General features: G+C 42.2%; 1 protein-coding gene across 1 annotated transcript; it reads right to left on the bottom strand.

Moving 5' to 3' along the window:
- Positions 1–839: 839 nt before the first annotated feature.
- Positions 840–24994, bottom strand: LOC121307612 (piezo-type mechanosensitive ion channel component 1-like). The gene is made up of 44 exons (XM_041239827.1): positions 24822–24994; positions 24477–24566; positions 23709–23799; positions 23162–23256; positions 22642–22902; positions 22338–22449; positions 22004–22182; positions 21532–21680; positions 21204–21377; positions 20670–20782; positions 20204–20364; positions 19881–20057; positions 19573–19698; positions 19139–19339; positions 18560–18764; positions 17322–17426; positions 16625–16778; positions 16133–16376; positions 15887–15983; positions 15281–15452; positions 14052–14141; positions 13892–13974; positions 12819–12890; positions 12283–12383; positions 12012–12132; positions 11798–11872; positions 11244–11416; positions 10429–10568; positions 9866–10033; positions 9228–9486; positions 8786–8974; positions 8110–8425; positions 7872–7983; positions 7469–7616; positions 7012–7226; positions 6563–6721; positions 6208–6355; positions 5816–6004; positions 5324–5416; positions 4898–5070; positions 4043–4165; positions 3665–3744; positions 3235–3430; positions 840–2833 (listed from the first exon to the last, which is right to left on the bottom strand). The coding sequence occupies exons 1-44, from the start codon at positions 24864–24866 to the stop codon at positions 2584–2586; spliced, it is 6624 nt and encodes a 2207-aa protein (XP_041095761.1). The 5' UTR covers positions 24867–24994; the 3' UTR covers positions 840–2583.
- Positions 24995–25000: the final 6 nt, after the last annotated feature.

Raw genomic sequence — 25000 nt, 5'->3', positions numbered from 1 at the left:
TTGGGGTAATTAATCATCATTAGTAGTTATCTAAGAGTACTGATCCTGTGTACTGCACATGCAATAGTGATACTACCCACCCTGACAAAGGAACACACAAGTATGCATCTTGAAAAACAACATATTGAGCATTTATTAAAATAAAGCAGATATAAAATCTTGAGTCTCTGCACCCCTTTAGTAGAGGTGTGCTTTTTTTTTTTTTTTTTTTTTTTTAAACTCAAAGTTGCTTTTTTATAACTCTTCCAGCATGTCCCTCTCAAACCTCTACCAGTGAGCCAGTATGTTTACACACATTCCATTATGTCCATTCTGGCTGCAGTATTTTATTGATTCCAACTAGACTCCCTGCTCCCACTCCAGGCTGGCTCAAGAGCTGATGGAGACTCCCTGCTCCAGCTCCAGCAGACCCTGCCCCAGCTCTGGAGCAGCTCTAGCTGCTTTTAGCTGGCCACTAAGTTTATGTCAGTAAAAACAGAATTGCAAGGTTGACAACCCTGGTGCTTAAATGTTTTATATATAATATGCCTAATAATTCCAGGATGGTTGTAACATTGAGACGTGCAGTATGTATTATTCTTTTATTATGGTAAACATTCTCCAATGGTATAATATGCAACAGAGTTAACTGTACAGTAAAATATGTCTAAATATGATTTAGTGCTATTTTTATTTTACATGTATTCGAAAAGTGGAAAAAATATCTGTCCGTTGCTTTAATCAAAAATATCTGTATTATATTTTAATATATATATATATATATATATATATATATATATATATATATATATATATATATATATATATATATATATATATATATAATTTTTTTTTTATATATCAAATTAGTGTCTACTATATGGCATCCTTTGTTTAGTAATTAATTCACAAGTGTAAAAGTAAGACAATTCCAACTTTAATAGAAATGTTACGTATAATTACTTTGACATGTTTTGCAAATTAACAAATATTAAAATACATGTCTGAACCTTGAACATATATGAACTTGAAAATACCATGTTTGTTCCAACCAGGTAAAGTTCTATAAAATATAGCATCTAGTAGGTCTTCTTTTAAGTATTTCTATAATACACATTATACATTTCATGTAATGGTCTGTGTCACAAACTACACTGTGTGCATGATAACTGCCTTGATTTTTGTATCGATCTTCAAGCTTTTATTTTATTATTCAATCCTACCCTCTGATGTACTTGTCGGATTGCATTTGAGTAACTTCACTCACTGTCCTCTTCTGGCTGCACATCCCAGAATACAGGATTCTGGTTGATAATTGTGGATGACCCCTTCAATACAAATATTATGTGCCTTAAAAAATTGACATCTTTTGAATTCTGAATTGACATTTAGTTATTTGATGTATTTATTTATTTTGTTAATTCAAATGTTAATTCAATAATTCTTTTTTTTTTTTTCAAATGGGTAAGGCAGGAAATAGTAGCGTTGCTCCAGCTCTGCTCACAAAGCTGGCAAGGTCCGCTCCAGAGCTAGAGCATGGACAACTAATTCCAAAGCTTTATTTTATATAACACTGAATATTGCAGTCCCAAAATGTATGTGGTCCAAAATTGTGTTGTATTTATATAAACAAACACCCTTAGACCTTATGTGAGTTGATCATGAAATGTTTAAGCAGTTTAGGTATAACCCTGCAAGGCTGCAGAAAAACTTAAAACAAGTCCTTAAAAAAAAAAAAAAAAAAATCTGCTCTAGTATTGCAAATTTCCATGGACAGAAAAAAAATGACACAATAGTGCTAGTGTTTGCATATAAAATCATTCTATGAACTATTTAAAAAAAGTTCTTTGTGTCCAAATCGATGACATCTGATTGTGATACCTCGTGTAGTTCTGAACTACGTTATCCTTTACTGTGCCTTCACAAGGAACTTCCCTTCCACTGAAACACTCTCCTTCATAGTAGTTAAATCAGTGGTGGGTAAAGACAAGAAAAGAAGGCAAGCACATTGTCACTGCTCAAAGTCCTCATTTTTTCACATTCTATACCCCTCGTATAGCATCAACACCACCTTGACTTCAAAATGTTTCATTTCCCTCAAAAAAAAAAAAAAAAAAAAAAAAAGAGAAAAGATGCATGTGACTTTCAACTTACTTGAGGTATGAGGTAAGTTCTGAGCTGCCCCTCCCAAGGGAATTTCGGGCGGGGGAGAGAAAGCGGCAATGTTGTCCTTGGTTTACCGGGAGGAACTCGCTACCAGTATATAAAAAATAATAATTAAAAAAAAGAGATGAGTAAGACTGCCTGGAATTGGACAGATATGACACTAGTGCCAACGATCTGGACTGCTGTAAACAATCAAACAAAAATTTGCAGTGGAGTAAAAGCCTGCTTTTCTATAAACTCCCCCCCCCCTCACTACAGCATGAAAAAATAAGCCATTTGCTTTCATTCTATATCTTTTCATTTTGACTCGTTAGGATAAGCAGCGAAGTCTTCAGGTCAGGATCTCTTCAGAGCTCTCCTGTCGAGCATTTCAAGAGAACAGAGGTCTGATATCGCTTGGCCTGTTTGAGAAGACTGTCTGGAGCAGCTCCAGTGAGTTTAGTCCTTGTCGCGAGTCCACTTGATCATTGTCTCGGGCGAGCGATACAGGAAGATGAGTTTGGAGTACAGCTCTTCCTCCAGTTCTAGCTCCCCAGTCTCACGCACTAGGAAGATGTCTGTGCACAGCTTGAGGATGCGGTCCACGTAGGGCAGCTCCTCAAACATGATGGAGTGTGAGATCTCACTGAAGAACCCACGCACAAACTTCCCGATCACGAGCACCACCGACAGGTACAGCCCCATGATCCTGGAATACAATTAAAAAAACGTATGCGATCCCCAGCCCTGTGACACACATATGGATTTAACTAATGTTTTTGTAGTACTGTTTCTAGTTCTGGTAAAGTTACAAAGTGAGGTCTACTATTATATAAGCTTATACTAATTTAGACTTCCCTTTAGCACTTCTAGCTAACTTATCTAAGATTCTGTTTGGGATTATTTTTTACATTAAACAAGATCCTCTTTGAGTCCACTACCTTTTAAATCGTCCTGCAATATTTAATTTTGCAATTCAGGTATCCTACCAATGTACTGTTATTGAGGCCAAAGGGTTTAACCAATCAATTTTGAACTCTGCATTGTTGTCAACTTGCACCCCTTCCCATGAAGGACCATGTATTGATGAAGAGAAGGGGTGTCTCTTACCCGTATCCAGCAAGGAAGCCCAGGCTGGGAGGGCTGACCTTGTCACTGAAGATCACCATGGGCAGGACATCACAGTCCCCAGTGGCACGGTCACAGTCTACAATGTGGATATCCCACCACTCCTGCAGCCCATTGGAATCAGAACTGCGATCCTTGATTAATGTTAACATCACATCCTGGTAACTGTCTTCATCATCTAGGCCAGTCGGAAAGATGTGAAAGGTGAGCACTACATCTATGATAACTAACCTCACAGCCATGTAGGTTACATGTCTCTTTGACAATATTAGTTTTCACCTTAATGCGTTTGTCTCCTTGTATTTAGTTTACTACAAAGTGTTCAGTCCAATTTGGCCTAAAATAATTTGAGGAAGAAATGAATTAAAGGAGGAAAGAGGATCGACTGAGGTACGGTTATGCCATCACTAACCTGGATACAGCTGTTTGACAGGTTTGGCCTCAGCTCCGTTTGGTGCCCTAATATAATTTGGGAACATATGACGAATACGCCTGGAAAGAAACACAAAAGGTCAAAATGTTCACAAGTTGTCATCAGACTGAATTGGCAGATGAAGGTTATTTACAAAAATAAATAAATAAAAACTCTTTAGTTCAACCAAAATCGTTATGAAATGTTCTTAATTTGTCATTATTCTAAGCTCTGATCACTGTTCTAGGTGCCTGGGAATATACTTCAGAATGCACCTCCAGCTCAACACTGTTCTGCAGCAGTGATGACTATTCGAAATGTAATGTTCTAATCTTCACATTTGCAGTAGGTAAAGGGGGTGTATTGTGGATGACTTACACAGCGTTGGTGTCATTTCCCATCAGCAGAGAAGCCAGCTCTTTGCGGACAGGGTCGTTGGGATTCAGATCAATAGAGTGCTTGTCGAAGCTGTGCTCAACCGTGCCTCCTCTCCCCAAGTCCCTGTAGAGATAATACCAGCACAATCTAACACCTAGAAGGTTACAATTAGCAATACACATTCCAACATAGCTTTCATCTTAACTGCATTTGAACTGTTTACTGTACAAAATATTCAGGACACATTCCAAGAACTTCACTTCTGGTAACACAACACACTCCCAAGTCAAAATGGTCAAACTGTGAATGATCAAATAATAATAAAATGAAATAACATTGAACACTTTACTCTGCCAGTTCATCACATCTGTTTTAAGCTTTGTTCTTTGATCTTCTCTGGCTTTATTTATTTTTTCTCTTTTAAGAAAGAGGTTTTTTTGGCTCCATGTTGAAATACAGCAATATGATTAAGGACTATGATCCTAATTGCAAAACTACAGTTGCTACTAGTATTATAACTTCACAAACTGCTCTTCATACACAGACACGCACCTGCCTTACCGCATAGTTATGCAGTTTTGGATGGGCGGTACAGATAATTAACCCATGCAGAAACAGTCTAGACGAAGCGATTCATTTTTTAATTCGTGAATGCTACATCCTATCTCTAGAATAAACATGTCCATTTTAATAGAAACACCAAAAATTGGCTTTGTATTTTTTGGACCCCCTGTGTCCTGGGCCTGGGTTCAATACACCTGTTAAACCCCCCTTATTCGAGCCCCTGGGACAAGGTTATATAACTTAGAACCACCCGATCATGTTTGTTTTTTCAAAGTCGGTGTTGTCACACACCTCTGGCAATTCCACGTGAAGCGCAGCGTCATGTCCGCCAAGCTGTTCAGAAGCTCCTCAATCATCTTCTGCCGGCTGGGAGGGCTGATGCGCCACACAGACCCGGAGCTGCCCTCTATGTTGGCCACCACAATGTCCTCGTAGCTGTATAGCGTGATAAACTGCATCGCCACCTAGACAGGGAAGGTTGAATGGGGAGATTTCCAGGGTTAGGGACATTGTAAGCATGACACACAAGGAGCTGTGAAGATGTTTTTGTGGCTGCAGACTGAGAAACATCACCATCACAGGTGAGATTGAAGATAAAAGGGCCCAATTCTTCCAGGGAGTACTTATTCAACATGTATGAGATGCACAGTATCTGCTTTAGTACTAGAACGATGTCGGCCCCTTCACAGAAAGCTGACACAGTTTATCTGAACTCACAGGGTTGGTTTCAAACGCATGGGTTAGCTTGTCATAGTTTTGCTGAGTGTAGGGTTGGATTGACTGCGTCTGTGCACTCATGGTGAAGAGAGGCTGGGAACAGAGAAGAATAATGGTCAATGGACACCCTTGACAGTTCTGCTTTCCTATAAATGCACCAGTACCTGAATTACTGTGGGGGGGAGAGGGATACAGTTGTACAATATTATTATCCTCATCCTAAAGTGTAATATTTCCTATGCTCCTAATGTCTCAAATACACTTGAATTGAGATAAGCTAGAACACTAAAATGCTATCTCAAGTAACGTTTTAGCTATGATCCATAACTATAAAACACGCAATAGTAGAATGTCTTGTAATACGAAAAATAACTTCTGGTCACAAGCATTTAGTCTAGAAGACCAACTGAAGGCCTTCCCTTGTTAGTTAGCCGGCAATTATACATTCATGCAAATAATCAAGCAAATGTGGATAATCATTTCTGATGTTACCTCATATCCCCCCAGCTTGATAGTCACAGTGACGTCAATTGGGTGGTTAACCACACCCACGACAGATCTGACCAATGAAATGAAGAGCAGCGGGAACCAGATGATGCAGATGAGGAAGAATATGATAAGCCCGCCCATCCCGTACTTGACAATCTTCTTCTTCTTCTGACCCCTTGGCTGGGGGTATTTCTGAATGGGAAGAAAACAAACACCACAGCATGTATGAATAATACACAGTCAGAAAGATAGAGGGACATTATGTTTCTTGATTTTCTGTACTGCCTAGTCTTAGTCTGTGCGTGAAGTAGATGTAGAGCAATACATATAAAGATTAACTTTCTGGACAGGCAGTGGGTGGTTTGCTGTTCAGGTGCAGGGTAAGAGCAATGTACCTTCTCTGTCTCACGGCTGCACTTAATGATGAAGATGTTGGCGTAGATGTCTTCCACACACATCCAGTCGGAGAGCGAGAGGGTGGTGTCAGTCCAGACCCAGTCCATGACTGCCCGCAGCTCCACCAGGAACGGCACCAGACGGAACCTGAAACCACATTTCAGAACAGGATCGTGCCTGGTCAGCATTTGCCAGGAAAACTGAAACATACCCACAGCAGCTCAACAGGACGATCTTAGAGCCGTACAGTAGAAGGAACTGAATGTAACCTTTCACTGTCAATGGGGTCTTTATTACCCATAGAGCAGTATACTGCTCAGATGATAATGATATCATGTAATAAAAATGCATCACCCTTGGAAAAGGAACAGGTTGAGGTGGTTGTATGACTTGGTGAGAAAGTTCCCCAGGATACGGGTGGGATAGCCACAGCGGATCTGATAGGCTGACAGAGCGAAGTAGATGCACTTCACAAAGTACCAAAGCTGAGCCACTGTATTCTGACTGAACATCCTGGGGGAAAAAAGCAGATCAACTTGATTAGCTTCAGCCAGCAACATCATACAATACAAGATCCCTAAAAAACCCTCCTGGTTTATTTATTTATTTTCTCCCACAATCCTTCATATATGTCAGCTGTGACAGCAGGTAGGATGAAGAGCATACAAAAGCATATGCCAAGGCTAGCTGCAAGACTCATTCTATTTGTCTCCGTATAAGCAGTATGTAGAACACACAGATTTGGAGGCCAAAGAGCAGCATGGCTCTGGAGCACTGTTTTCACTCTCTCATCTTCCTCTTACCTTTCTGTCACTGCGGGCAGTATGAAGAACATCCAGAAGTGTATTCCGAAGAGCAGGAGGACCTGGAATATGAGTTTTCCGAGCACAGTCTTGCGCAGGTAGAGGGCACGGTCAATGACCATGGTGCTGAACTGGATAAGTAGCATAACCAGGAAGGCCTCAGGTACCTGGTCTTCCGACAGAGTGGAGGCGATGTCTGCAGCTGCCGAGTGCTTCTGCGGGGAACACACAATAAAAACCAAAACACAGACGTTGCTTCAAGTCCTAAAAGGTCTCTTCTGTGCATCCCAAGTTGGGTCCAAGTGTAGCAGAAAGTCTGAAATCATTAAGACTTCTTAATGCTGGTTTCTGTTAATGTAAAGCACGTGCTGAGGTCTTCATTGACAACATTTTTAGTTTTTAACTATTTTTTTTTAATTGCACTATATTTTACTTGTATGATTGTTCTGGTACTCACTCCAAAAGCCCAGAACCCAAAGATTACGATGACAAAATCGACCACGTCAGTCAGGAACATGAGTGCGTAGACGTCTGTAGCGGCACGATAATCTGTGTGGAGAATATTGTGGAAGAACTCGTGGACTGGCTTGTAAACATTCCGGATTCTGGAAAAGGAGAGTGGATAGAAATGTATGAATGGTTATTAGGGTTGTTCATTCACCACACAATATCACACAGGGTTAGGGTTAGGGTTAGAGTTCCCTTTGGAAACAAGCATGCACCAATATCAGTATCATCTCTGACTCGTCAACCTTGTACTGGGGGAAGGAGCTTCTGGCACTATTACATACAAAGTATGTTGATTTTGTGGAAGGTAATGCTGAGAGATAAACAGGATGACAATTAGACAAATCACTTACAGAGTGAGGAGGAGGAGCTTCACTTTCTCACTCAGTGCTCGCAGCTTCTTGCTTGCCCGCTCTCTGCGTTTTTCTCTGGCTTTCTTCTTCTCCTGGGGACTCTCTTTGATATCTAAAAGCAAATGGAAATCACCTTAAAAGAGAAGTCAGTTTTGTACATACTCTTCATCACAAGCCAATAGACAGAGATATAACAGGAGATTTTACAAAGGTTCCCTCTGATGCTATACTCACTGACCTTTGGCCTGTTTCCGTTTCCTGCGGAAGCGTAGGATGCTCCCTTTCTTGTCTCCCTTCGCTGGAGGGACAGGGGTGTCCTGGTGGAGAGGTGGCTCCTGGTTCTGATCAGGATTCCTTTCTTCATCCTGGCCCAGTTTGGCTTCCTCTGGCCCAGGAGGAACCAGATCCTGACCTGGTTTGGCCCCTTCTGAATCAGTCTGGCTGGGGTCTGGATTCAATGGGGCTCCTTCCATTTCCTCACTCACCTCTACAGTTGTTGTCTTCTCTTTCTTTTTCTCCCCCAGATGTCCATCCTGATCCCACAGACCATACCTCTGAACACAGAGAGACAGAGAGAGAGCGAGAGAGAGAGAGAGAGAGAGAGAGAGAGAGAGAGAGAGAGAGAGAGAGAGAGAGAGAGAGAGAGAGATTGTGAGTGTCCAGTTATAAAGGCATGGTACACAAAAAAATGGAAACGTTGACAGAGGCAATGATTTACATACTATTCTTTTTCTTGAAAAATGTTACATACTGTATCAATTTTATAACTACCCGATTTCTTTGGAAATAACCAAGACACAAGACAGTTGAGCGATTCCACTGAATAACAATAAAACAAAACACAATAATATTGGTACTACATAAATACTACTGTTAATATTGATTTGGGATCAGCTGTGCTAGCTAGTGCTTACCTGGAGCAGGGACCGATGAAAGAAGAGAACCAGCAGCTGGATCAGGTCATATTTGACATAGTTATCCATCTTCTCCAGGCCCAGGATACGAGGCAGGAAGAAAGGCTTGCCTTCATTCAGCTTAGTGTCGTAGTAGCTGTTCCAGGGGAAGAAACCGAACTGGAACAAGTACTTCACAATTACCATCACCTGCACCAGAGGAGCACACAGTGAAAAACAATGACAGCAGGAACTGCAATCAAAATTCCTTAGATTCAAAAAAGCATTCATACTACACTAAACTATGTTAGCATTCCTAAAAGAGTTCTGCAAATAATCTTGATCCGGAAGACCAGCTCCCTCCCTTCTATTCATTCCATTCTCAAGCAGACAGAGGCAGACTGCTAGTTTCTAGTAGTAACTCCTAAGCACAGTAGAATGGAGCCTATACTTGGTGTCTGACCTCGGTGTAGACGATGGCAGTCATCCAGAACTTCTTGCTGGGCCGCGGGATAGACAGCATGGCCCATAGGAAGATGAGGATGGGCAGGACCAGCGAGATGACGGAGGCAGTCACCATGTTATTCAGCACAATGATGAAGTAGCACACCATCTCGGAGTGGCTCGCCAGCAGGTTGTAGAACGCAAGCAGCAGCTTGAGGGCTCGGTTCTGAGAAGAGTAGAACTGCCGAGACTCCTCCAGCTCCTCAAATAGGAAGTGCCTGCAAGACCGGAATGAGGAGACCATCAAAAAAGCTAAATTTTTATAGAATGCTATTAACAACTGCAAGACCTTGTTGTGGAGAAACAGTAGTTAAACAACGAAGTGTCTGGAAACTACATTCCACCTTACTGTTGAAACAGCAGGAATCCTGACAAACGGGGCACATACTGCATTATTTGCTTAAGCCAAATGCTCAAAAAGTAGAATCAGGGCTTGGCTTAGTCTAATCTTTAGACACCAGGGTTGAGCAAGCATGTGTATTCCCTTGAGGGAATCCGTTTACAGTAAGAAGTATAAGCTATGTGGGAAATATAGTGCCCAAGTATTACACAGGACACCTGTTTGTGGGTAGGGGTTTAGGAGCAATCCGTTAGTACCTATCTGTGAGCATCTCGCTGGCAGTCCTGAGCCGGGAATGGGTGGCACCAGGGTCTCGCTCGGGCTCCAGTTCCAGAATACGCTCCCAGCTGTTGGTTCTTGTGCTGTACCCCGTGGTGAAGGGGGTGGTACGGTCTGTACTCAAAAGCTCCTCCACCTCACAGCCACTGCAGAGAGGGATTACTCCCATTATATGTAACTCCCATATAATTTTAGCATCAGCATGCTATTGCTGTATTCACAAATCTTCAAAGCTGGATTTGCAGAACTGTATAGTAACTCCCTTGCGGTATGCTCCTCTTGCTGCTGTCTAATAGCTCAGTACTAGGTCTAGGCAAGTTGTCACTCTAGCGAATGAGAACACCACTAGTTACTATATTAGAAAAAGCAAGTGGAGTCGAGGGAGAACTCTGCTAATGCTCTTCATCAAATGGTGGTTATAAGTGTTAAATAGAAATGGAAGTGAATATACCATCTGGCATGTGCTTGTTTTAAATTTTAGCTTAACCATTTTTTAGATCATGTTTAACAGTAATTGCATGTACAGTGCAGGGGCACTCGCCTTGTACTGTTGGTTTGGATGTTTTCAGTGTCTTTCTCTGGCTCCTCCAGACCCAACCCCTGGGAGGTGGTTTCCTCGGTCGGACACTCACTATCCAGGAATCTCTGGTCCTCTGAGATGTCTTTGCCAGGCTTCTGCTCCTGAACTCAAGCAACATGGCAAAGTCAGTGCAAGTCTAAGACTCCTTGTTATGTTATAAAAGAAGGAAGAAGTCATTGCAGTTGGGCTGGAATCTTTACAAAAGGATCAGGTTTGCAAATTTAGTTCTATAGAGTGTATAATCCCTTTGCCTTGTCTACATCCTGGGAACAAACACCTATCTGAAATAAACAGTACTGTGCAGTATGACACCTCGGTTACACTCTGATCCAAAAGGTCTCTAGGGGAGAAGCACACAGCTAATCCATTAATCCAGTCATGGAACCCATGTAAACAGCAGAGGTTAGCTGCAAATTGCACTGTGCCTTAAAATAAAAAGCACTTTTTTTGTGTGATAATAATTTATAGCCTTTTGGTTAAAATATATACTTTGATAGGCTGACTGTTACAACAGGTCACAGGGATTGTTATATACTACCAAAGCCACAGTGCAGTCACTATTTTTATAATATATCACTACTTTCTATTGTCTCACCAGCCTTACCTTTACATATGAGCCACCAGAAATACATTCTAGAAGCAGATGAGAAAGAAGTAGACAAAATGGGAGTGCAAGGACGACAAGAAAATGCAAGACAAAAAATACAATAGATAAGAAAAAAGGCAGGAAAACAAAAACCATGTACAGGTATACAGGCTAAGTTAGTTGTAATGACCTGGCTGATTTTGTGCGTCAGCAGGTAGCGCTCAATCCAGAGTACAGTAGAGGTGTCGACATACTGCTTTGTCAGGGTATTAAGCCACTGGGTGGCGCCGTCCACCATGGCCAGGAACAGCACCCAGAGGAACTTGAGTATTTCCAGGAGGCGCTGCATGATGTCACTCTTACCTGGGTCACAAGAAGAGAAGGAGCTCATAGGGAAACATATTTATTGCATATGTAATTCAAGAGAAACGACGTACCACAGACACGTGCGTGAAACTAATACCTGCCTTTTATCTACTATCAGTATTTAGTGAACACATGCAGACGGTGTTCATATGCAGTATGCAAAGTGCATGTAGGGCGGTGCGGCCGTGTCCAATGACAATTATCTCCTACAGTGGGTCACTTCAGCAACACTCTTTAGGTTTATGTTATATTTGTTTTCCATTACAGAATTGCTTTGTCCTACTGTTAAGAGACATACACCAATGTTCTCTAATGTTCTAAAAGTAAAATACTACAACACCCGGTCCCCAGCCCTTGTGTTCTGCTATTGGTTCTCACCCGAGTCTCCCTCTTCTAGCTCCTCCTCTTGCACAGTAAGGTCCCCGCTGTCAGCCTTGCACTCATCTCCCACGACTGGAACACACAAAGAAAATGTCAGCTTCACATTATCGACAAGCAAACACCACACAAGCGACATGCCTATTGAAGCCACTGGAACACAGAGTATTCAAAATAACGACGGAAGAGAGTGCGGTGGCTGCTCCAAGCTCACCTGGGAGCCGAGGGCTGCCCTGCCTGGCTTTGTCCTTCTCCAGTCTGCCCTGTTCCCTCTGCTGCTGCCGTCTATCGTTCAGTGCTGACTTGGCGTTCGTCACCCATGCCTGATATGCTAGCTGTGTGCGCGCAAGCAGAATAAATGCATCAGCTCCAGGCAATGCAGTTAGTCTCTAATAACATTTGCCCCTTTGTTTAACACAGGTTTGTGTCAATTGTTGGAAACCCAGGGTTTGTAATGCTTTTCACCTCAAACGATGGGATCTCACCTGGAAAGCGCTTTGCCGCGGAGGTTTCTGCTCTTCCCCCTGCAGCTCCTCCTCTTCCTCGCTGTCCGACTCAAAGAGGTAATATTCCCCCGAGTGCAAGACTGACCGACAAAGGTTAAAACCAGAGACAGGAGAGAAAGGAACGGAAAAAACACACATTACAAATGATGCAGTTGATTTGAATGCTGCTGCTATGTTTTTTTAGCAGTGAAGCTGGACATATTTAAGAAGAAAAGAGAAACGGAGATTAATGAATTTCAAAAATGCACACAGAAAAACTCAAGCCAACACGCTGTAAAAAGATTACTTACAGATGTCAGTCCCTCTGAGCAAATGATACCTGTGAGGTGGACAGCACTCACCACAACACCACACCTAATACAATCCAATACAATCACAGCATTCAAGCGATGCTTGGGACTAATTTGCAGCTGCAGAAAAAATACAGGTATGTAAACACACACACACACACACACACACACACACACAGCTGTTACAGCGAGCTCCAGGATCTTGCCCCACCCAACACAGTGTACCTGTGGCATGATCTTGCCAGGGCTGCCACCACTTCTTTTTCTGCTTGGATGTCTTTCTGTCGGCATCTCGCTCTGTGAAACAGCAGACAGGCCTGATGGTTAAGCTCAGCCGGGAAGCGCACTCCCTATTGCGATGTTGACTTCTGTTTCTCATGGAATTCTGGATTTCTAATAACTTACAGCAGCTCTAGAATTAATTAGAGGGAATGTTGTGGGGCTTTGGAATTCTAGTAAAAGCCACAATGCAGCCAATAAATGCACACACCGACAGACGATTCCTCTGTTCCAAACATCGACAGCAGGTCAACTGGGATGCTGTTGTTGCGTTCTCAATACTGGATGCAGAACACAGACTATTTTGTTTGTGAAAAGCATGGGAGTCTGCGTATGTCAGAATTCATACTGACAGGCAAAGTGCACTCAAGTATGCATAAATCAAGTGCAGGGTTTGAGGATTCAGGTCCAAGACTAGTTGATAACAACACAGAAATAATGCTGATAACACAGAAATAAAGCAAGTTTTAGTTAGAGTATTAAAGGTTAAGAACATTCTGATTACAAAAATTAGTTGGTTAATTGCTTCTGTGAAAGCAGAGAAGACTGTGTTAGTGTTATTTTGAAAGAAAGCAAGACACAGATTAGTTGACCAAAAAGACAGATTATTTTAAATGCATTAAAAAGACCACTAAATTATGTAAGTTTGTTGTAAATAGTTTTAAAATGACAAATCAAGACTTTTGATCTTAATAAAATTAACTTTAATTGTATAATGCTTTTACTTGTTGAATCTATACACCATGCCCCTAATGGCATATCTACAATACAGCAAATCCCATTATAAGAAACTGCAATTACAATCTTTGTCCACTGGGAGGAATGGTACACCAAGTTAAAATTCCATTAGGCTAATTGGATTGGAACTGACCAATGGTGCCAACCCAACCTTTTCCTTTTAAAAGACACTAAGAGCAGGTATAGTATTTTAACAATAGTTTAAGTCTTATGCATGTCTATGATGCCACTCTGTTCCTGTATACATATTAAATATTAAAATCAGAGAATTTAGTTCATACCGATTGGCTCAGCCTCTTCCTTGGTGTCCAAAGAGCGACGCCCCTCCTTGTATTTTTTCTGCTTAGATCGAATGCGCTCCATTCTGAAGAGAAACAAGCAGATCAGGCCAGCGTCTGGAAGACCAATCTCACTCAGGTGTTGTCTCCCCCCAGCACTTACTGTCTCTTGAGCTGCGCGAGGGACTTCTGCTCTGCCTCCTGGTGGAAGTTCATGCTCTTCACAATGCTGGCCTTGAACAGCTTAAACCCCCTGCCGGGAATCACACACACACGTCAGTGCACAGGGCAGACACTTTGCTCTTATACTGGAATCACACACACACGTCAGTGCACAGGGCAGACACTTTGCTCTTATACTGGAATCACACCCACGTCAGTGCACAGGGCAGACACTTTGCTCTTATACTGGAATCACACACACACGTCAGTGCACAGGGCAGACACTTTGCTCTTATACTGGAATCACACCCACGTCAGTGCACAGGGCAGACACTTTGCTCTTATACTGGAATCACACACACGTCAGTGCACAGGGCAGACACATTGCTCTCATACAGGAATCACACCCACGTCAGTGCACAGGGCAGACACTTTGCTCTTATACTGGAATCACACCCACGTCAGTGCACAGGGCAGACACTTTGCTCTTATACTGGAATCACACCCACGTCAGTGCACAGGGCAGACACTTTGCTCAAACTCTTGTACAAAATAATGGCACTACTGCTGTGATGGCAACACAGCCAAATCTTTAAATCAAGCATAACCAGCCAATAAATCATTAATATTAATGTGGAATATGAATTGCAGTTGGCAATGGCATTTTGGTTAAAAATCAATTGAATTAGAAATGTGAATTAATTTCACTTATGTTTACCCCTTACATATCAGGGATTAAAATAATCCTCCTATTGCACAGTAGTTTCACCCATTCCAGGCTTTACTACAAGCCTGATTAGCCACAGTGTACAGGTAGCAAGCTGTGGTGTGTCTTATTAAACTCATAGTAAAACCAAAAATGAATCAAACTGCTCTGCAATAGGAGTTTTATTTCCATCCCTGAATAGCACTGGTCCCTTTGAAACAACCATCCTCCCCCTTTTAAAGATCTATAGTTCAACTGCAAAGCATCTGTATAGGCATAGGTCATGCATATTTTAATAATAACACATTGCAAAGCACCTAATGTGCAATCAGCTGTCATGCAGAAGCAATACTGGCAACTGCAAATTACCTATAAAACAACTGCCTTCAAAATAAGCACCAATACAACTGTAACAAACACAGCAGGGGAACTGGTTGCAATTTAAGAGTGGAATGCGCTCGTCTGTGATTTGCAAACATCCTCTCCAGCAGGGTGTCAATCCTGGATGACTGCTGCACTCTCACCTGGAAGCCTGCTGTGCAGAGGCCCTCTGGTCTGCCACAACATGCAGGAAGTAGTGACTGAGGAAGACTCTCCTCTGCAGCAGGAGGAAGAAGAAGCAGATGCTGTCCCAGATGATCCCGGCTTCCTCCACCGGAAGAATGCAGTCATTATTGTCATTCCTCATCTCATTCGCTAAATGCAACAAAGGAAAAGCAGGAAAAAGAATTAAACTGGTGTGGCCACTTGTGGTGTCAGGACCTTGCCATCTTGCCACACAATATTGTGTTGTGGTATTTTGATTCTTAAATTTAAATCCGTCAGTGCTACACTACTAGATTCATTCATGTTTTCATCCAGGTACACCACTGGCACAAGGTCTCTTTTCAGATGTAATCTGTAAATCACAAATTATGTGTGGTTCGTGAATTTGCTAATCCAGCACATGTAAACCGAAGGTTGCACCCGTCTTTGGTAGACGTTCATTTAAATTATGAACAGTGGACAGCTGTAACGTTTTAGATTACTGTAGTTTTACATCATGCTTGCGATACCTGCTCTATTCAGTTTAGTGGTAATATAGAGTTGAAAAGTAGGACTAAAGCAAATTTATGGGACTGTCTACTCACGGTTATAATAGCCCTTAACAGTGCACACCAGGCTGAAGAGCTGGATGACCCAGCAGAAGCGATTCTGCATCTGCTCCACAAACACACAGGCCAGGAGCTGAAGGGTCAACAAGCATAGATCTGGTCAAAAACATAACACTGCCTCTGAATTACTTTTATAGGCAGCATGATCCAGAGACATCATGCAAATGGGGCAAAGTATAACTGTAATCATACATTTCAGCCACTGATCCCGTGCGTACTCACAGACAGCATGTTCTTGGAGATGATGACGGCCACGTTATAGATGATGAGACAATCCCACAGAGCCAATCTAGACTTGGCAGGCTTCTGGATCAGCTGGGTACCGAACAGCAGGAAGTAGAAGCAGGCCAAGAGGTAGCCCAGCCCGAACATGCTAATTCGAGTGGAGCCAGTCACAAACAACACTGCCAGCACGAACCAGAACTGGTACTGGAACACCACTACCTTGAGCATGTCCAGGTAACACCTGCAAGACAGACACAGGCATTGTGTGGATTCCACCGCTTCTTGTAGAAGAACTGCAGCATCACTTCATTATCTTCGACATCCTCCATAAGAACTTCCCTGCTCTGCCGAGACAGAACCTCACACATTGGGTTTTGTTCACACCTCTTACAGATAGCTCAAACTGTTCCAGTATGCAGACAACATAAAAAGCACGGTGCTTGTCATTTGTAGCTGATCGAGCTGGCAACAGGGCTGTGTGGGAAGTACCTGCAGTTGATGAAGTTGGGAACGGGGTTCACCTTGTCCTGCATGGCATTGGCCTCATCTGTGTTGCGGCCAGCCAATCGGATCCATTCTTCCGTCTTTTCATTCTCGAAGACCTTCCACTGCTGCGAGGCGCACAAGAGGAGGAGGAAATCATCTGGAGATAGAGAGCAAGACAGTTACCATTGGACAGGAATAGCTGTATGCTGGTCTGCATACGTACGTCTCAATAAGAAAGAAACAACAAATAAACACTGAGAATTTCTCCCATTTTATTTTGATCCTTTTTTAAGAACATAAAAAGTTACAAACAGGAAGCCACAATTCTTGTGCGATAGTAGCACACTGTCGCCATCTTGTCAGTTCTTAAGTCCTGTTTACTCGGAAGCAAATGCATAACTGGGTGACCCATTCATTACACTCTATACTCTGTGTAAAAAAAACATGCTTCCATAGTCTAGAGATGTTGCTAGTTGGTCAAAAGCTGGTGGAATGGCATTATGGTGCAAATAAGGACAGTAACATACCACCTTATTATTGGTTCTGTAGTACAAATGGTCACCTCATAATGAGGGAGCACTGTATTACTGAAACACATTTAGACAGAAGGTATATAGCACACAGTCTGACTGAAGGATACATTCTTTAGGAGATTAAGTGATGTACAAAGCAAGAAAGACAGCTCAGTGTCTTGACTCACAGATAAGGTTTTTGGAATTGGGCAATGTGTAGAAGTCTGGCAGGTATATCCACTTGATCAGCGCCGAGTTGATGGTGAGTGCAGTGTTCCAGCGCCATGGGTAATCTGGGAGAATCGGGTAAACACAGTGGTCAGACTGGATATTTCAAAAACATATCACAAAACAAAGCACAACAGGATGGCAAGAAGTATGCTGTATATTTTCATTGAGGGGGGCTCTGATGTGGAAATACAAAAAATTAAAGTTTTATTGTGAATCCATTAGATCTCTTAAAATTTGATTCTGTGTATTTCAAAACCCACTTTGTTACTTAGAAGAGAGAGCAATACCGGTTCCATAAGTAGCACAGACACACACATCAATGAGAATGATGTAATAGATCACTAAATACAGACAGCACTCACATGTCGGACGGTAAACAATTTTGACTTCAGTGACGGTTAAACGCGTGTGACGCATATCTGATTATTTCATTTCGGCCCGTTTCAACCCTTGTATCTTTTTTATGTTATTTGAAAAACGGACAATATAGATGTACTGTATTGGTTTTGTTGGTACAGTACTACATATCACTTGCCAAAACTAAGAGATGACACGTTAACTGTAATACAGTACATACTTTTAAATCCGGTACATATTATAGCGATATGTAAAATTTCCCATTAATGGAACTGCGCAAAACGTAAAAGGCAATGCAATTTAGCAAAATCAAAAGATTAAAAAAAAAAACAGTTTCCAGAATTAAAACAGTATCCAAAATCAGTATATAGTGCTCGATAAGCAACAAACGATCTGAGATAAAAAAAAAAAAAAATAACACATCACAATATCTAAAACTGTTTATTGATCAACTGTTACATTACTGTAGTTCGACTCATTCGTTTTGTTTTGGCTGCATTTTCGTCAGGTGAAAGTGGGGGAAGCGCTGTGTAACTGCACAATATAAGACAGACTGATTTGGCATTAGGAATTTTTTTTTTATTTTTTAAATGCAGGCTGTGATGGATATTCAGATAAATTGTAACACTGAAGAGGTGGACTTTGTATCAGAAACCTGGTCAGAAATTGCGTGCAACGGGTAAGTGCATTAATTTGTTACATACATGTACATATAATGGGGATTGACTTTATTCTTCATACAAGGGCTGTAAAACGCAACTGACTTGTAAAAGGAAGTCTAATGGTAATATTGTGTATAGTCACTCAATGGTAATATTGTGATAATGAAAACCCTCACCAATGCATAGTGCTGGGGGGATACCCAGGCAAAGCAAGTACTGGTAGAGCAGGAACAGCACCAGAAACAGGCAGTATTTGGGCCAGATTTTAGCAATGGCAGCCCGGCAACGCCTTGTCAGGATCACCACCAACCAGCAGCCATGGAAAATTACCAGGAAATTCATGCGCTGGCCAATCACATTCACCATCAACAGGAAACAGATCTGACAAGAGAGAGAGAGAGAGAGAGAGAGAGAGAGAGAGAGAGAGAGAGAGAGAGAGAGAGAGAGAGAGAGAAAACTCATTAAACAGACAGTACCATAACATCTGGAACTACTGTGAGTTTCCTGAATTATTGGTCCCTTGGTGGGATTATGGGATGTACAAATATTGGACAAACCACACCATCAAAAACCTACGTTTTTCCTAAAGGATTCTGTTTTTAAAACTTTTTTATAGTCAAACAACTTTTCACAACCAATCATCTTTAACATGGCGATGACCAAAACATCCAACAAGAGAAAGAACCCTAACCCTACGGATTTCAACATCGCCATTCAGTATAAAGTACTCCCCACTCCACCCCTTGCAAGAGTACCTCGAGCCCGAACTTGTAGAACCAGTAGTTGACAAAGTACTTGACACAGTCCAGAATGCTCCGGTCCAGATGCTCTCGAGACACCTCACTGAAGATGGTGTGTGTGGCCGTGGGGGAAGTCTGCTGCTGCTGGTTATAGTGTGCCTGGTGCCGGTACACCGTGGCCTCAAATACCAGCAACATCAACACCAACAGGTGGTTCTGCAGGGGGACACAAGGAAGCGACATTATTTATTTCTTTGGATAGACAGAAACAGCTGGGACAGTGAGTTAGTAAATAGACAAAGTGATCAAACTGGTTATCAGTTGTTTTAACAGAGACGTAAACAATGCCAACGGTTTTGTGCATCAGTAAGGCTCAAAAGTATGACTCCACTGTCCCAGGAAGACGGAGCAGATTTCAGTGATCCCAGAAGAGTGCAGGCAGGCCTCACCTTGATGTAGCCCAGGATAGGGGTGTCTTTCCGGAAGCCGAACCAGTTAGCCGGGTCCACTGGCTCCTTGTACAGGATAGAGTATGGGATGTTGTCTTTCTCTAGATTGGTCTCGTTAGGATAGGGCTGCAGAGTTAATGGGTTTTTCCATGATTAGATTTAAAAAACAGGTTAAAAGTCGGAATGTCAAGTTCGAATCTGGATAGCATCAGACTTTTTTTCCCCCAAACTTAATTACTTATAAAATAAAAAAAAAAACAAGTTTGAAAATCTGTGTTTAAATTGGAATTTGAGTGTACGTCTCTCACCTTTGTGCAGTTGCTGGCATAGTCTATGGGGTTGATGATACTCAGCTGGTAAAGCATCTTGCAGATAATGATGACGCAGACCCAGACAGTGGAGAGGCAGGAGGCCATGTGGCGGAAACGGGTGTAGGGCACGGCAAAGGACCAGAGCACCACAAGAACCAGGTTCATCACCGAAGGCTGAGAGCAGAAGCAGAAAGCCAGTGAACCACAGGACAGGACACATTGAAGACATTAGAAGTTATTATGCATTGGAAATTATAATAGTTGCATGGGAGTGTTGGAAACAGCTTGCTACAATGTAAACGTTGTACTGGCTGCCTCACCTCTTGCAGAGCCACCCAGATGACGAAGAAAGCCACCATCTTGAGAATGTGGAGCTCCAGGATCCTCCAGATGAAGACCTGCACCCTGGTCAGGATCTCAGAGAACGTCTTGAACAGGACCATCAGCCGGTCCACCACCAGACCCCACTTACTGGGCAAGGCTGACAGGGGCAGAAATCAAACCCAGCCAATAAAAATAATTACATAAACAGCCAATACTATATGTGTTCAGAATATTTTCAATATGTCTGGTTAAGAAAATACCGGGATATTTCTAAATTCATTCACTTTCTTCCTTCAAATCATTTATGTTAAAAGCCTGACAAAACTTGTTCTTAGTAACTATCCAATAAAATGAAAATGTAAATGTAAAACTTTTAAAAAGTTAAATATTTTGACAAAAGGTTTATTTTTCAAAACATTCTGGTACGCCTAAACCAATGTTCCATTTCAGTGTGGTGCGCACCTTCATCTTCTAATTGGTCGACCCCATGCTCACTCTCTAGCTCCACCTCCTTTTCCTCTAGCCCCTCCCCCTCCACTTCATGCAGGAGCTCTGATTTGCTGCCTGGCTCCTTCCTGCAAGTTAAAGCAACCAACCACCATCATTAACAATCCAACAGAAATAAATCAGTCCATACATTGAAAATCAAGGGGGATAGTTTGTAGGTCTTTCACATTTACAGATATTTATAAATGTGTACACTTACTAAACTGAACTGTAGGCTACAGTTTACGCTTAGACAACCAAAACTCATAAAAAAGAGAAATCCATGAGACCAGCTCACGCAATGAAAAAACTGTATAATTAATCTCTGCATTGCTAAAACGTGCTCCCCGTTCAGTAACCAATACAACATACTACAATAAACTGTCCACACAACAACAAAGCAAATTACAAAATAGGGGCTAAAATCTGGAAATGAGTTTAGTCTTAACAGAAGCGAGTGGCATGTTAGAGGTCGGTGACACTGCAGGGTTGATGGAAGCAGAGCAGTACCGGTTTCTCAGTCTGCGGTCTTTCTGAGGGGTGTGCTCTAGGTCTGTGATCCTCATGAAGGGTTGGTGGAAGTAGTGCAGCTGCAGGATACAAGCCAGCAGGAAGAACCCTGGGATGAGGATGCTGGTGAAGAGATCAGACAGCTTGAAGGTCTCCAGACCAACATCCGCCAGCCTGCAGTGAGGAGAGAGGAAACAAGAACGTGGGGTGGGCTGGGGACACCGCAACTTCATAACCATGGAAATGGACTTCAAAAATACATCAGTAAGTGCAATAAAGATATATTCAGTAGATACACAGCATATGCTTGAAAAATCAGGGTCCATACTGATGTTCGGTGAATCCTGTGAAGTTTTTCCAGTAAGTGGGGAAGTCCTCAAACTGGAAGGTGTAGACAGCAATGAGCACCAGCATGGTGTAGGCCACGACCAGCCACCAGAAGACCTTGAGAAGCCGCCGCCACAGCGCGTAGTACACCTGCAAACAATAACAACCACCTGTCAGGAAGCACTTGACCATCCACAGTCCTGCCTGAAAGTTTGACAGGTCGAGAGGTCGGCATCAGAATACATATTGGTAGATATGGAGTGTGGATAAGAATGGCCAGAATGTATTTTCTCTAACAATATCCTTATAATCTGGCCCTTAGGCCTTTTTTACTAGGTAAATTGTACACTTGCTGTTATGTGTATGTTTTAACTACAAACAAGGATGAAACCTTCCTCAAAGTCTTAGTTAGGATCAATATCGATGCAGCTTCCACTATCTGCTGGAGCAGCAAAGCAAACTCCTGCAGTTACCTGGTAGAGGCAGAGGCAGAGCAGGAAGAGCAGCATGTATACTATCTTGTATCCGACTAGCCTGCCAGCAAAGCTGACCACGATGAACATGCCCCCGCACACATAGATCCAGTACTTGGCGTAGAAATCCATGACCAGCGCACCCAGCACCTTCAGCAGGGTCTCGTTCCGGCCAGCTTCTGCAGCCAGACAAAGAGGAGCACAGAACAGCTGTAATGCTCAGGGCACTTGATTTTTGCATTTTGGAGCCGACGCCAGTCAATAAAATGCCTTTTAAATCGGCACATGTCATTAGCTCTGATCCCTGACAAAGTCAAGTAGATCAGAGACTCACCGGTATCTCTTGTGGTGACCTCCAGTAGTGTAGCTGTGGCTGCCTTCTTCCTGGTGAACTTCTCCTTTACTGACTGACGCAAGAGCAGCCAGAAGGTCAGGGTATACAGGAGCTGTGAAAAGATGGGACTTTATTGGGCTGAAATAGGAAATTGCAATAAAACTCTTTGACTCCTTAGGATACACAAATTAGACAAGTATGGTCAGTAATGCTCTATAAACCTGTTGCCATTCATCCATTCTAAAAGGCATTTATCATCTCAAAGCATTTACCCAGTTGTTCCTGCTCCAGTGAGCTCACTCACCATTGCTCCAAGTTTGAGGCAGGGCTGGGGGCTGTGCTCAAGGCCCAGCTGTTTGAGGCTCATGAATCCGACTCGGTCAGGCAGCTCGGGCTCCAGGTCCATGGCCCAGATGTACTGGACGCTGCAGAGTGACATGCCGTAGAGCAGGATGAAGGGGGAGCAGATCATTGCAAAGTGATGCCGGGAGCGCACAATCCAGATCAGACAAGCCCACAGCAGGAGGACGAATGTCAGCCAGCTGTGATAAGTGATACTCCACACCTCAACAGACACACAGAACAGGGTAATGAGTAACTGGGTGTGATGTGGGACAGTGGTTAATTGTATCAACTCTGGGGCACACTTTGAATGCAGCTTCTTAGGTGAACTAATGAGTCTGGTGAGGAAAGCCAAGAATTGGATGGGCATAAAGGTACACAGCTGCACCCGCACCCTATGAAGACAGTCTCTTTGTTTTCTAAGGGGAGGATATTTTAAATAAAAATCGAGTAAAGCTAACTAATCAATCAATAAACTTTACCATCATGGCAATGAGAGCGCAGATGTAGCTCTGCTGCAGGATCATGCAGCCAATCATGAGCAGAGGACTGTCCCTATTCTCTCCACCAGGGGTGCCTGAAAACGCAAGACAGCACAATTCAGTCTTTCTACATTAACTGGGGAGATTAATTCAGAACAAGATATTGCTGTTTTTAAACTGATAACAACAGATACATGATTGTGTCTGAAAAGTGCAATGTAACAGAGGCATTGTCAAACAATAACATACTTCTGTTTCAGTAAAAAGGAAATTATATGAGGTAGCTGAATTGGGAAAGCAGAGGCTTCAGTATTTATTATAGGAGTAATAATATAAATACCCATTATAATTAAAAACATGTAAAGCTGACAGCCAGACCCAGCTGTCTCTCTCTCTCTCTCTCTCTCTCTCTCTCTCTCTCTCGGATGTTTTTCAGACACAATAGCTATTGTCTGGGACCTTGCATACATTGTTCTACCATGAAACTGGTCTTGAATAGAAATAATTCTTCCATGATATTGATATTATTCCACTATTGTCCTCTCACCTAGTTCAGTTTGACTTGAGCCACTCATCACATGCACTGTGAAACTCTCAGCATCAGATCTAGGCATTGCATTAGCAGGCAGCAATATTTGCTAAAATAAAGAAAACATATATATGTATACATGGAGCTACAAGATATACATACATAAAAAAACAGGTCATCATGACCTACAGCCACATTAATTAATTGAGTCATTTAGCAGGCACTTTTATCCAAAGTGACTTACATAGACTAGATGGTGAACTGTGCATCATCAACAACTGCTGCTGCAGAGTAACTTACAACAGGAACTCGGTTTTACATCTCATCCGAAGGAATAGCACCTCATAACAAAGCAACATGTTTGTCAATATGATCAAACAGACGTCACCAGGCCTCAGTGACTTGCATTCATAGAATGCAGTTCAATTTTAAGCAAAAGTCATCAAATTGTGTTACAAATCTTCTCAAACGTTCACAAACAAAATAGATTACTCATCTTTTGTTTATATGCATATTTCCTAAGATTTATGGTTGCTTTAAAATGTATTGATGCTGTGATATTTCATTTGATCAGAAAGTACTGTTATTCCAGAGTGCTTAAATACAGTAAACAATGTCTTTGATGATGCTCTGAGCAAAAGAAAGGGAATTCAGCAGCACTACTGTTTTGGGTTTGTGATCTATATTACTGGTAATAAGTTTGCTAAGCAAAATTGCTTTAAATCCTGATAAACCTTTCTGAGGGCAATAGAAAGGGTCCAGTTAGAGACTGTGTGAAGGACTGACCTTTGCACCGTGCGACACCCAGGGTGTCAGCTCCACCTCCACTGTGCTGTGCTGCGCCTGACTGGAGGAACGAGCGTCCTCCGCTTCCTTCTGAAAACAAGACCCCACCCGAGATATTAATGTGTATAATAAAGCTGTTACACTACATTGATTGTAACAGAAAAAAAAGATAAATGCAGTTGTCCTGTTGTTCAAAAGCATACATCAGGAGATACAAATGCTATATTCTTTCCTTATACTATATATAAAAAAAAGAATAAAAAAAAGGAGTACAATTCTCATAACAGAGAACAACATTCAATGTAAGATTTCCTGAATTAAATAAAAAATACAGGAATGGCTAACCTTCTCGCTGGAAGACGGGCTTCCAATTTTCAGAACACAAGCCATCGTGAAGTAGAGGAGGAGCAGAATCCCTGGGTTAACATAAACCGGCCAATCATGATCCAAGTTCAAGATGAGATCATCAGGCGCTGTGCAGTTTGACGGCGTTATGATTTCCTTGAAACCAAAAACCCTGAGAG

Source organism: Polyodon spathula, chromosome 57 (genome assembly GCF_017654505.1).
Source record: "Polyodon spathula isolate WHYD16114869_AA chromosome 57, ASM1765450v1, whole genome shotgun sequence".
NCBI classification, from domain to species: Eukaryota; Metazoa; Chordata; class Actinopteri; order Acipenseriformes; family Polyodontidae; genus Polyodon; species Polyodon spathula.
The sequence above is the reverse complement of the archived record's forward strand: the minus strand, read 5'-3'. Positions and strand labels throughout refer to the sequence as shown.